At 43.3% G+C, this 12,275-nt stretch overlaps 1 protein-coding gene across 1 annotated transcript in view; it reads left to right on the top strand.

Moving 5' to 3' along the window:
* Positions 1-12,275, top strand: part of PCGF6 (polycomb group ring finger 6) — a 47,365-nt gene that overhangs the window by 20,101 nt on the left and 14,989 nt on the right. Inside the window, exons 6-7 of the mRNA XM_026651048.2 lie at positions 666-693; positions 4,929-5,027. Coding sequence (XP_026506833.1) covers positions 666-693; positions 4,929-5,027 — 127 coding nt within the window. The remainder of the gene's footprint in view (positions 1-665; positions 694-4,928; positions 5,028-12,275) is intronic.

Raw genomic sequence — 12,275 nt, 5'->3', positions numbered from 1 at the left:
TTGTGCACAGAATTTTTAATTTTTTGGCAACAAATTTTTTATTTTTTTGGCGCAGAATTCCCCTCGGAGTAACGTACTCTGAAAGGTCAATGTTTAGGCCCAGAGATCTCTACAATAGTATGAGGTGCTCTGTCAGTACTATTGAGCACTGTCTGTTAGGAGCTTAGATACCAGTGATAAGCACAGTATAAATACCTAGACAGCAATGTTTGTAACCTTTGGAAGACATTTTTATTTTTCTAGTTATCCATGCTATTTTTTTGTTCCAGACCACTTCTAAGAAAGTTAGTGTTATATCTGATAGTTTACAGTATATATGAGATTTGTGTCTGTTATTCCGGCTTATTTGTTTTCTTTTCACTTCAGAGTGGCAGATTTAAATATGAAAAAGATATAAAGGGTTTATTTGACAGGAATGCAATAGGGGAGAAAAAGGAACAACTATATAAATGCGATCTATTTGTATTTCATTTATCATTAGGAATTCAATTAAAAGGAAATACCTTGGTTGTGTTTTTTTGGTGTGTTTTTTTTTTTTTAAGGGTATTTAATGCACCAAAACTGTGTGGTATGATTGTGGCTTATTGATTATAGTAACTGGAGGTTGCTAATAACCATGTCGCTTAGAGATATTATTGATTGTTAACTTTTCTCTTGTCTTTCAGAGCTAATGAAGGCGCAGGGAATTTTAAGGTATGGATGTGACTTGAATTTATTTTCCTATACATTTCATTTGGGAAATTTGTATAACTTTAATCCTAATTTAATTTAGCTCATCCGGGTTTGCCTTGCACTAGAAGTACACCTGGACACACAATCTGGAGTTTACCCAGTGGAGTATAAAGTGATATTGGGCTACATTGTACTTTAAAATCCATCATTGCATAATGTCACAGGGTGTGGCAAGAAGAGAGACTACAAAGGCAGGAAAATAATATTTTAGTATGGGAGAATGGAACATAATAAAACTGACTAGTCTTGCTTGTTGCTTCAGGCTCTGTCTCTGGGGGACGAGTGCCCTCATTGTCTGTGCCTTTAGTTGGAATTCTGCCCAAGGGAGTAGTCGTGCCCAGAATGTTGCATTTTTTGGGGGGTTTGTTTTGCTTTTAAATCTCTGATTTGTTCTGGAAGAGGTAGTTTATAATGTGTGTTTGTGTACTTATCAACCAAGAGGTAGTAGTCTTGAATTCTAATGTATAACCGCAGGAGGAAGATGGAAGGCACAAAAAAAATACTTGTGCATATTTGCTAGGCAGCTAAATAGACTTCCCTGGTCAGTTGCTAGTTCACTCTCACCTTGATCTCTCTGTTAAAGACATTCATCTCTTCTGTGAATGGAGGTTACTAAATTGGAAAAGAAATACAGCTCTGCAGTATTGCAATGTAGAGTGAACGAAAACTTGTTCCTACTGTGCCAAATCAGTGTAGTGTCACGATGTGAAACTGCCCATCTCTTGCTGCCTTCTCCATAATTTGGCAGGCTGTAATTAAGGATGTGCAAAGTGTATAATTTCAGTATGTGAATAAATACCTTGGAAACAGGCTCTATTCAAGACAAGCAATAGATAAAACTTTATATTATGTAGTCACATATTACATTTTACCTTTTATGGCAGCAGGATGTTAGGAATAAAAGGCTGTGGAACAACACAGAGTAGCAGATTGTAAAAGAGAAATTAAACATGGGTACGTTTAGCATTGAGATATGCAATCTTAATATTTAAGAATGGGAGCAAACAGCATTTTACTAACATATTACATATAAATTGTCTTAATTCTTTCCCATCCTTTCTCCTTTGCCTCATCTTTATTTTTAGCTGGGTTGATTCCTGTCCAGACTGCAGGCACAAATCTGAATAGGTGCAACGCAGGTGCAACTACTCACCTTTGTTATGATTTATTAATCATTATGATAGAGCTTAATCACCAACGGAGAACAGGGCCCCACTGTGCTGGGCACTCTACCAACACTGAAATGAGATTGTCCCTGTCCCAAAGAGCTTAGCTGAGCCTACAATTGAATTGTGAATGTAGATTTTGTGAATGAGAAAGTAATCGGCAGAGAGAAGGCTGCCTTCCTGAAAACATCTCCAGCCAAGTTGCTTTCTCTACATTGTTCTCTCCGCCTCAGGTGGTTTTTCTCCTCCTTTTTTGTCTCCTGCATTGTTTCTGCCCCTTACCTCTGTTTCACCCTCATTCTCTTTGCCTTCGATTGATCCCATCTCCCCATCAATTCTTTGCTCAGCCTTCTGGATTTGAAGAGGTGTACATGGTTTCACGGTAGATGTAACATTAGCTTACACATTTAGTTTAAAGCAATTCAGCCATTTTAATGGCACAGAAAAAAAATCTCCAGTACTGAAAAATGTCCATATGAGATGTATATTTGTTCCCTATAATAAAAACATTTGTAAGGGGCACTAAAAAGTCTAAAACATTAGAGGGAAATAAAAAACATTTACTGAGGCTGATGTGCATGCACAGTGAGCACCTTCCATAAGGAGTTTCCCCTCATTTTCATTCTATGTTTCTAAGCTATGCAGATGGCACCTCTTAGTTGATATAATGGCTTCAGAGGAAGCTGTTCAGCTGTAGGCACTGAATACAGATTAACTCCCACTAGAGTTAAATGCATTTTATATTATTAATACATATCAACAACATACATTACTTAGGTATTCAGAGATTATGCAAACCTCAGCTACGTCTGTCACTTAACCTCCTGATGTGTAGTTTCAGAGCCAAATAGTTATGTCAGTGTCATGATTTTTCCCTTTGGGGACAGTACAGTTTGTATTTCTTTAGTATTGAAATTGGGGGTGGGAAATTAGGAGTCAAATCAAATTTGACCCAAAGGTTAGGTTTCATGAAACATTATCTTACAACACCTGAACTGGTCCATGAGAACTTGTTTGAGCTGAGAGAAACTGCAAAAATAAATTGCATAGGCAATAATAGGTTTTGATTTTTAAAACACTTTCTGTTTTAATAATCTAAGGTGGTGTTTGTGACATAGGTAAGGAAATTGATTTTTTTTTTTTTTTTGTAATCTGATCCGACCCCTTTTTAAGCCATAAATACGGGGTTCCAGTAACTTTCTGACTGAAACTCAGCTTTAATTCAGAAGTCTTCTACAAACACTGAGTTCCAGGTTCTGCCAGCTTTTATTCACCGTGCGCTGTATTTCACAAGTAGTCCCACTGGTTCCAGTTGGACTGTTAACAGACTAAGATACTAACCTGGATGAAGGTGGCAGAATTGGGCCCTGAATGATCTCAAAGAATCACCTTCAACTCCCTTGAATACCTTTACTGGTTGTTTTTCTACATCACTTTCCACTTCCTTGCTATGTCATTAATAGGCCCCCATTTACTTCTCTGCTTTCGTTTCCTCCTCTTCCCTCCCCCACCCCCATGCTCTTATTCCGCTCCCCGCACTACCTCCTTTCTCACTCTTGGCTTCATGCTTTTCTGCTTCTTCCAGCCAAGCTAAATCTCCATGTTCAAATCTCTCCTTCAGACCCATTTTTTATGAAATCTCTCTACCTGGATTCCCTATCAGCATTGTCCCCTAATCACCTTCCTGCTGCATTATTCTCCTGTATATCTGAGTTAGATTGTGAGCTCCACCAGGCAGGGGACTTTTTTTAACATGTTTTGTTTGTTCTATAAACAATGCTCCCATTCGTACTGTACACCAAGCTACAATAGCATGGGCCAGCAAAGAAGTTCTGACTCGGTTTCTGACTTCTAGGCGTTGTTGTTTGAACATGCTAGCTATATTATTACAGGTGGAATAAATATTTGTGTCTGTGACTTAAGTCAGAGTAGCTTGGCCCTTCCTGTTCATTGTACTCTTTGTATTGGGAATATGGCTTGGCTAGTAAATCACAGCCGTCCATAATTTAATGTAAAAAATCCAATTAATTAGGACAAAGGGAAATCCATTTATCATGCTGAGCGCTGCAGTCTGTTCTGTCTTTGTGTCTCTTCTTTGTACCCACCCAAATCATCAGGCAGCTGTTTAGCATTTTATCTGTGGGGAAAAAATCCTTTAAAAAAAAAAAAAAAAAATCTTGAAGAATGGCATAATAAACGTCATGTTGTTACAGTCCTCCCCATGGAAATACTTGGAAATGACAGTAAAAGCCTCCCAACCAGTCTAGCCATTGTATTCCCCGCTGTGACACATTATGTTGAAAATGATTCTGGGATTCAGAAAGTGCTAATCTAGCCACAGCAGAACTGAAACATCACTTATAAGAGGCTAAAAAAAAAAAAAATTAGGCTGTGTGGGCTGGGAAATACCAGAGGGTTTTATTTTCTCAGTGTAGCTCTGAAGTGTGTCCTGAGCTCATTGGCATGACCCCCATTTTTTAAAACTTCCTCTTGTGCCAGTGGCAGGCAACTCCTTTGCTCATAGATTAAAAGAGGTATTTAATATACTGCATGATAGCAATTTAATGTCTGTGCTGTAGAAAATTATGTACAGCATCTGTGCTGCCTGGTAGTTAAAAAGGAAATTGGCACGCAAACTTGGAACTCCGTCTTGCTCTCGTTGACGTCCGTGTGGGTTTTTGCCATTGATTTAGATAGGAGCAGGATTGGACCCCGGGAATCTATTTATTAATTTGTGTATAGTGCCTTTCATCCCAAAGTGATCTAGAAACAGGGCAGAGAGGAACTCAGTCCAAGGTTAGGGGTCTGTTAATGGAGTGGATGGGTGAGGTTCTGTGGCCTGCAATGTGCAGGAGGTCAGACTACGTGATCATGATGGTCCCTTCTGGCCTAAAAGTCTGAGTCTAATTCAGCCATCCTCAGCTGTAGTGTGTGGGGCCTTTGAGCAGGGGCTGGAGGAATCTTCTGTAGAGAACCCTGGGTGGGAACACTCAGCATTTTTAAGTCGCTTACCATCTGCTCTTTCTGCAGCCATTGGAAAAGAAGTTTGTGCGAGTTTCAGGAGAAGCAACCATCGGCCATGTGGAAAAATTCCTGCGAAGAAAAATGGATCTCGACCCGGCTTGTCAGGTCGGTTACAAGAGAGGCATTCAGCCCACGTTAGGGTCAAGACTTTTTTTTCTTAATATTTCAAGTGAGTGATGTATTCCACGGCTGCTGGTTCACCCTGATCATTGCAGTACGTGTCCGGCAAACACGGCTGGCGCGTAGGGTATGTCTACGCTGCATCTGGAAGTGAGCCTCCCAGCCTGGGTCTACAGTCTTTTGTTAGCGGGGCTCTCACTAGCATGCTAAAAATAACTGTGTAGACATTGCCTCTTAGGCTGACGCTTTGGCTCTCAAGCCTGCGCAACATCAAAGCAACGTCAATACAGCTGTTTGTTAGCGCGCTAGTGCAAGCCTCTCTAATGCAAATCTGTCAACCCAGGCTGAGAGGCTTGCTGTCAGATACTGTGTAGACTAGTGGTCACCAAACCTGGGGACTCTCCCAGTCGATCGCGATCTCCAGGTGCGGTGGCGCAGCAGAGCTGCCTGCTGCTAAGACAGGCTCCCTGCCTGCCACGGCCCCATGCTGCTCCCGGAAGTGGCCAGCGCGGCCCCAGGATGGGGCGGGAGCAGGGGTCTCTGCGTGCTGCTTCTGCCTGCAAGCACTGCCCCTGTAGCTCCCATTGGCCGGCAACGGGGAACTGTGGCCAATGGGAGCTTTGGGGGCAGTGCCTGCAGAGAGGGGCAGCGCACAGAGCCACGTGCCCCCTGCCCTGAGGGGCGTGTAAGCCCCTTCCAGGAGCGGCGTGGGGCCCCAGCAGGCGCCGACCAAGGTAAGTGCCGCCCGGCAGGAGGCTGTACCCCAGCCCTGAGCCCCCTCCTGCACCCCAACCCCCTGCCTCAGGCTCAACCCAGAGCCCCCTCCCACACTGCAAACCCCTCAGCCCCAGCCCAGAGCCTGCACCCCCTCCCGAACCCCAACCCCCTGCCCCAGCCCAGTGAAAGTGAGTGAGGGTCGGAGAGAGCAAGTGACGGAGAGAGGGGGGCATGGAGTGAGCAGGGCAGGGCTTTGGGGAAGGGGCGGGGCCTCGGGGAAGGGGCGGGGTAGATACGGGGTTGCCCTTAAATTCAAAAAGTGATCTTAAGCGTCAAAAGTTTGGAGACCACTGGTGTAGACATGCCCTTAGAGGCCAGAGGCAGAGCCATAGTATTCATCTAATCCAGTAAGCAAACCCCTAAAAGCTGTGATTCAGTACCAGGGGATCATACAAGATTTAACTGTCCCCACTCAGTGGCAGCGTTTTTTAAATTTTCTGATTATATTCCCACTTGAATTATACATGGTGCTTGACCGTAGGTGGAGTACATTCAATAAAAGCCCAACGGCATTGCAAACAAAAGGCACAGAGGGAGGTAGAAGGGACCGTAGGAGGATATGAGAGCAGAGATACAGGCAGGAGTCGGATTTAGGTGAACACAGCAAGGCTGAACTGAATGTTGAAGGAGGTTCAAGAAGATTAGAGGGTGATGAGGGAAGATGGTGATTTTGGAGGGGTGGGGTGGAATAAAAGATATTGTGTCTGTAATAGAGGAACACTCAAAAGTGGTGCACAAGGATTTAAACACCCAGTTCTCATTGATTTCAGTGAGACTCACACAGCTAAAACCCCATGCAACTTTTAGGAAATGATTCCAGCTACTGTTCAGCTGAGAAGGCTGAGGAGTTACATAATGCATAAATGATCCATCCAGCTGATGACAGGTAACTGGAAAATCCAGCTGCTGTTGACGAGAATAGGCAAATAGCAGAAATTAAGTGATGGTCTTGGAGTTCTGTTTGTTTGTCTCAGATATCTGTTTTTCCCCTTTTTAAGGCAATAAAGCGTGACTGTTTTTCCCAGCACTGAGTCTTTATTCACGCTGCTTGCTGTCCCGTGGTGACAGTGCAAATTGGATATAAATTATTCATCATCCTGCAGAAACAACCTAGTTACATTTACTGGTTTCCTCTCGGTAAGAATGTATGTAGCTTCCCATTATAGATAGTGCTCTTTGGGAATCCTAAGTAAATAACATTTTTCTTAGATGCGAAGTCAGAGAGAAGCCACAATTCAATTCAGAAATGGATGGTACTTTTTTTTTTATTTTTTGTTATTTATTTTAAAAGGTATCATATTTGGGTCCCAATATTCTGAAGTGCTGGGCACCCACAGCTCCAATGGAAGATGCGGGTGCTCAGCTTTGAAAATCAGGCCGCTGCTGTTTTACAGACTTGTTTCTAATTCTGCCAATCTAAAATTCTTCTTTTAGAGTTTAATATGTTGTTTTTCCATTTCCTGTCTCCAAAACTGTGTTCTAACTGTGTTATCCGTTGTAAAATAGATGCCGTGTTTCACCCCAGAGTTAGTGGAATTTCCCTAGTGAATACGCTGATTTCTGTATACAGTGTGAGCTAACTGTTTATCAACTGGACTCCTACAGCCGCTGTGCAATAACTAAAGCACTTGAAAGGGCTGACAAAAAACATCTTTGCGTGGTGTGCCACGGAGTCTGCTAGCTGTGTGAGCTATTTGAGTGCCTAACATTTGTTTGTCCGTATGCCTGCTGCTCTAGCATTAACTGATTGCTTTGGGATATCTAGGGTTGTGTTACCTCATTGTCTGAGAACCCGTATCAAACACAGCTTCCCACTTTAACTCCGGTGGGTCAGTAGAGATGAATGCTTATTTCTAATGAAGTGTGCTCAGCACTTATTATAATGGTCTGAGATGAGTTAGAATGGCCAAACTCTCTTGAAATATGAGTTGAACTGGGTTGGCCCTGTTCACACAGACAGGACAACAGAGTTCAACATCATTTGAAGCATGGCACTACAGGGAGCTGATGCTGATACCCATTCTCAGACAGTGCTAAAATTGTGTGTGCCTAAGTGTGAAAGATACGCTGTGAAATCAGATTCTATCCTTGGTCATCCACCTTTAGTAATGTAAACAACTTCCCCATCCTGCTATCAGGAGCAAGAGGGATGTGTTCATTCTGTTCTCCTGTAAGGAAGCCAGAGACTTAACGTTTTATGCAGCCAACTGTCAATTAATGTTGACGAGTGCATTGTAAGAGCTTTGAAAGTCTTCTTATGCTGCTCTCCTGCTGTGAAAATGTAGGATGATTGCACTGTTTGCTTACTGGCATGGTGACCCCTGGATCTTTGAAATGACAGTCTGGCTATAGGAATATTTTCTTCTAAGAGCAGCCAAAAAACACCTTGCCAAGGGATTTAGAAAAAAATCTATATAGGGGTATAACGAGCTAAACAGCACAATGGCCAGTTTTTCCATACTGTGAGGGGCAGGTGCGTTGCTCTGGCTCTAACTCAAGCCTCTTTGCACTGTGGAAGCGTTACTTGTGTTTCATTGAAGGGCTTGTCGTTCTCTGAGCGTTTTAGTGTACAGTAACGCCTCGCTTAATGTTGTAGTCATGTTCCTGAAAAATGCTACTTTAAGCAAAACGATGTTAAGCAAATCCAATTTCCCCATACGAATTAATGTAAATCGATGGGGTTAGGTTCCAGGGAAATTTTTTTCGCCAGACAAAAGACTATATTTTGTGTGTGTGTGTGTATACACATATACATAGTATAAGTTTTAAACAAACAATGTGATACTGCACATAGCAATGATGATTGTGAAGCTTGGTTGAGGAGGTGAAGTCAGAGGGTGGAAGAGGGTGGGATATTTCCCAGGGAATGCCTAACTGCTAAATGATGAACTAGCACTCGGCTAAGCACTCAAGGGTTAACAATTGTTGTTAATGTAGCCTCACACTCTACAAGGCAGCAGGAATGGAGGGAGGAGACACCGCATGGCAGAAAGAGACACACACCGTGTGTGTGTGTGCGCGCGTGAGAGAGGGAGGGAGGGAGGGAGAGACAGACACACACCGTGTGTGAGAGACGCAAGCATTGCCCCTTTAAGTACTCTGACCCCACTCTAAGTACACTGCCTTTTTAAGTAGATCAGCAAGTTGAGACAGCAGCTGCTGCCAGCAAGCTCCCTCCATCCTGAGCCTTGTCGTGTGTCCCGTCCCCCCCGCCCCCGCTCTGTGGAGAGCGGGGAGCAGGGGGAGGGGGACACACTGACATTAAAACCCCTTCCCCCACACAGCAAGCAGGAGGCTCCCAGGAGCAGCTCCAAGGCAGAGTGCAGGAGCAGCACATGGCAGTGTGGGGAGGGACAGCTGAACTGCCCGGCAATTGATAGCCTGCTGGGCCGGCTGCCGCACAGGGAACTTAGGGGAGCTGCTGGGGAGCTGCTGGTCCACCCTGGTTCCAAGCCCCCACCAGCTAGCTCCAACGGGCTGCTCTTTCTGCAAGCAGTGGACAAAGCAGGCGGCTGCCAAACAACGTTATAAGGGAGCATTGCACAACTTTAAACGAGCATGTTCTCTAATTGATGAGCAACGAAACAATGTTAACTGGACAACGTTAAGTGAGGAGTTACTGTATTTGTTTCTGCCGTTCTGTTCCGATACACGTGAGGAAAATACCACGTGTTCACTGCTCACGACTGTAATCTCTTGCATTCAAATATTTGCCTACATTTACTTGAGATGCTGCCATGTATCCAACATATTGTAACTGCAATATAATGAAGTGGTGTGGCTATGCACTTGTTCATTTAGTCCCTCCTTGCTGTTCTATGGATCCTTCAGTAAGGGCAGCTGCAGTAACCATCTGACCGGCAGAAATTTGTACCAGGGACGATACCTTATGACTTTGTAGCCTTGGGCTTAGGAGTCTCTGGGAACCTTAATTTGGTGTCATTTTATGGAAACTCACTAAGCTGTCACTACAGCAACATGATGTTCTTGCTTTTGTCTTAATGAATTATATTCACAGGGTTGTGGGGTTTTCTGTTGTTTTTTTTAAGTGCTGGTGATGTGACTTTTTTTTAAGTAATTCTTCTCTTTCAGAGCACAAACACCGCTTCACTTAGAAAAGTAATTAAACAAAATCAGAAATTAAAAAATTAATTCATTAATGGAGATATCCTATCTCCTAGAGCTGGAAGGGACCTGGAAAGGTCATCGAGTCCAGCCCCCTGCCTTCACTAGCAGGACCAAGTACTGATTTTGCCCCAGATCCCTAAGTGGCCCCCTCACGGATTGAACTCACAACCCTGGGTTTAGCAGGCCAATGCTCAAACCACTGAGCTCTAGAGTTAAACTTTCAAAAGGACTGGAGGTCCGTACTCTTGGGTTCTATTCCCAGTTCTGCTGCTCTCTCTCTGATATTCAGCAAGTCACTTCACCTTTGTGCCTCAGCTTCTCCAGCTGCTTTTTTGACACCATATAAAGATCCCGTTCCATACCTTTATCTAAAATAATGCTGCTGTCTTCAGAATTTCTCCATGATTTGACAAAGATTCATCTTGGTATCCTCATTTTTAAAGATGCAAAAGTTGATGCACAGGTGATGAAGTGACTTGTTCAGTATAACACACCAAGTTAACAGCAGTTTTGGGAACTGAAATTTGAGTCCTGACTCTGTCCTTTCCTTTAGCTGTCAAACCATGCTCTGTCCCACTTACGCAGCATTACAAAATATCCTAGAGAGTCCATTTTCAGTTAAACAGAAAAAGGGTGTTAAAATAAGACTTGACTTGATGGCTTGGAGATGAAGGTGAAGAGCTCCAGATAAATGGGGTACCTTAATTAAAAGTCTAACACACCCTTTTGCAACATGCACATGCACCTGAGTGCGGAAAATCATGGAGAAGAGAGCAAGGGAAGACCAAGACTAGAGCTTTGGAAGCAATTTCTAAGCCAATAGATGTAAACTGAGTCTGTGGAGAACTTTGGAAAACCAGGAGGGCAATTTTGAAATGGAGGCAATGATAGTAAGCCTTTGAAAATGACACAGATTGGCTAGGGGTGATACACTCCTGTTTCGTGAAATGAAAATGTAGTTAAAACATAAGGAAAGTGAGCCTGAGGTTGATTGCTTGGGGCATAAAGGTGTTTAATTCTAATACTGTGGATGAGTGGGAGAGAAAGAAATGGTTCACTCCCTTCACTAGAACATCTGCAGTTTTCAGACAGCATTTTTGCTTCATGTTGTACGTAGGATAAGCCTTGCTTGGTGGCTGGTCTGAATACTCCCGTTGGGAGGAAACGTCTTGTGATTTTGTGGAAATATTAATTACATTTGGGGCGGGCTCTCTGCATCCTCAGAACAAGACAGAACAAGGTCAGGTGCTAAGTCTTCTCTCCTATTTTAGCCAATGTCATTTACCAAGGTATCGGAGAATGTTGCGCCATGCCTGTGCTCGAATATATTCCCTTTCTGTCTGATGAAGGCCAGCGGGAAAGTATGAGGTCCATTGTTGGTAGACAAATGGCAGTCTGCTTTATTGCTTTGAAGGAAGCATTAGTGTAGCCTTTTCATAAGAAACCATCGCTTGACGTTGATCTGGTCAAATATCAACTGGTATCCAGTCTTCCATTTTTGAATAATGTTGTGGCAAGACAGATCTTGCACTCTTTAGATGCTTCTAAGCTCCTTGGCTTTTCTGTGCAAGTGCTGTCATTCTGGAGGGGAAGTTAGACCCGCTGTATGTATGTTTGGTTTTTTGGTTTTATTTTTTTTCCTATGTCAGATCCTTTCTACCCAAGTAGAAAATGAGACGTTTCTAATCTTTGTGGATACTGAAAGCATGTAATAACTTTCTGTAGCGTTCTTAAGGCCCCAAATCCATAGTGACTTCTGGAGTGCATTCAGACATAGATGAAAATAGTTCCATAAGGGAGCAGAGGGGAGTTAAGTGTTTTGGACAAAGGAAGCAGAGTATACAATGTATTGTTCAAATATAAAAATAAATCTGAAAACTGTCCCTGACTAGTGTGGCACACAAGGGGCATAAACGTTGAGCTGTCATCTTCCTGGTACAGTATTCAGAACTGAAGCTGACTGTCTGTTGGTAAAGATGCCTAGAGAGAGAGGCCAGATGTGCCAATAAAGATCAATAGACTGATGGATCATGTCTTACTTTAGTTTCCCATGATGGATGATAAAACACAGATTGTAAAACTAAGGCTTGGTCTACACTTACCCCCCAAGTCGAAGTAAGGTACGCAAATTCAGCTACGTGAATAACGTAGCTGAATTCGACATACCTTACTTCGAACTTACCGCGGTTCAGACGCGGTCCACACGTGGCAGGCAGGCTCCCCGTCGACTCCGCGGTACTCCTCTCGTTGAGATGGAGTACCGCAGTCGACGGCGAGCACTTCCTGGTTCGATTTATCGCGTCCAGACCAGACGCGATAAATCGAACC

Source organism: Terrapene carolina, unplaced genomic scaffold, assembly GCF_002925995.2.
Source record: "Terrapene carolina triunguis isolate 2854851 unplaced genomic scaffold, T_m_triunguis-2.0 Scaffold95, whole genome shotgun sequence".
Classification (NCBI taxonomy): domain Eukaryota; kingdom Metazoa; phylum Chordata; order Testudines; family Emydidae; genus Terrapene; species Terrapene triunguis.
The sequence above is the reverse complement of the archived record's forward strand: the minus strand, read 5'-3'. Positions and strand labels throughout refer to the sequence as shown.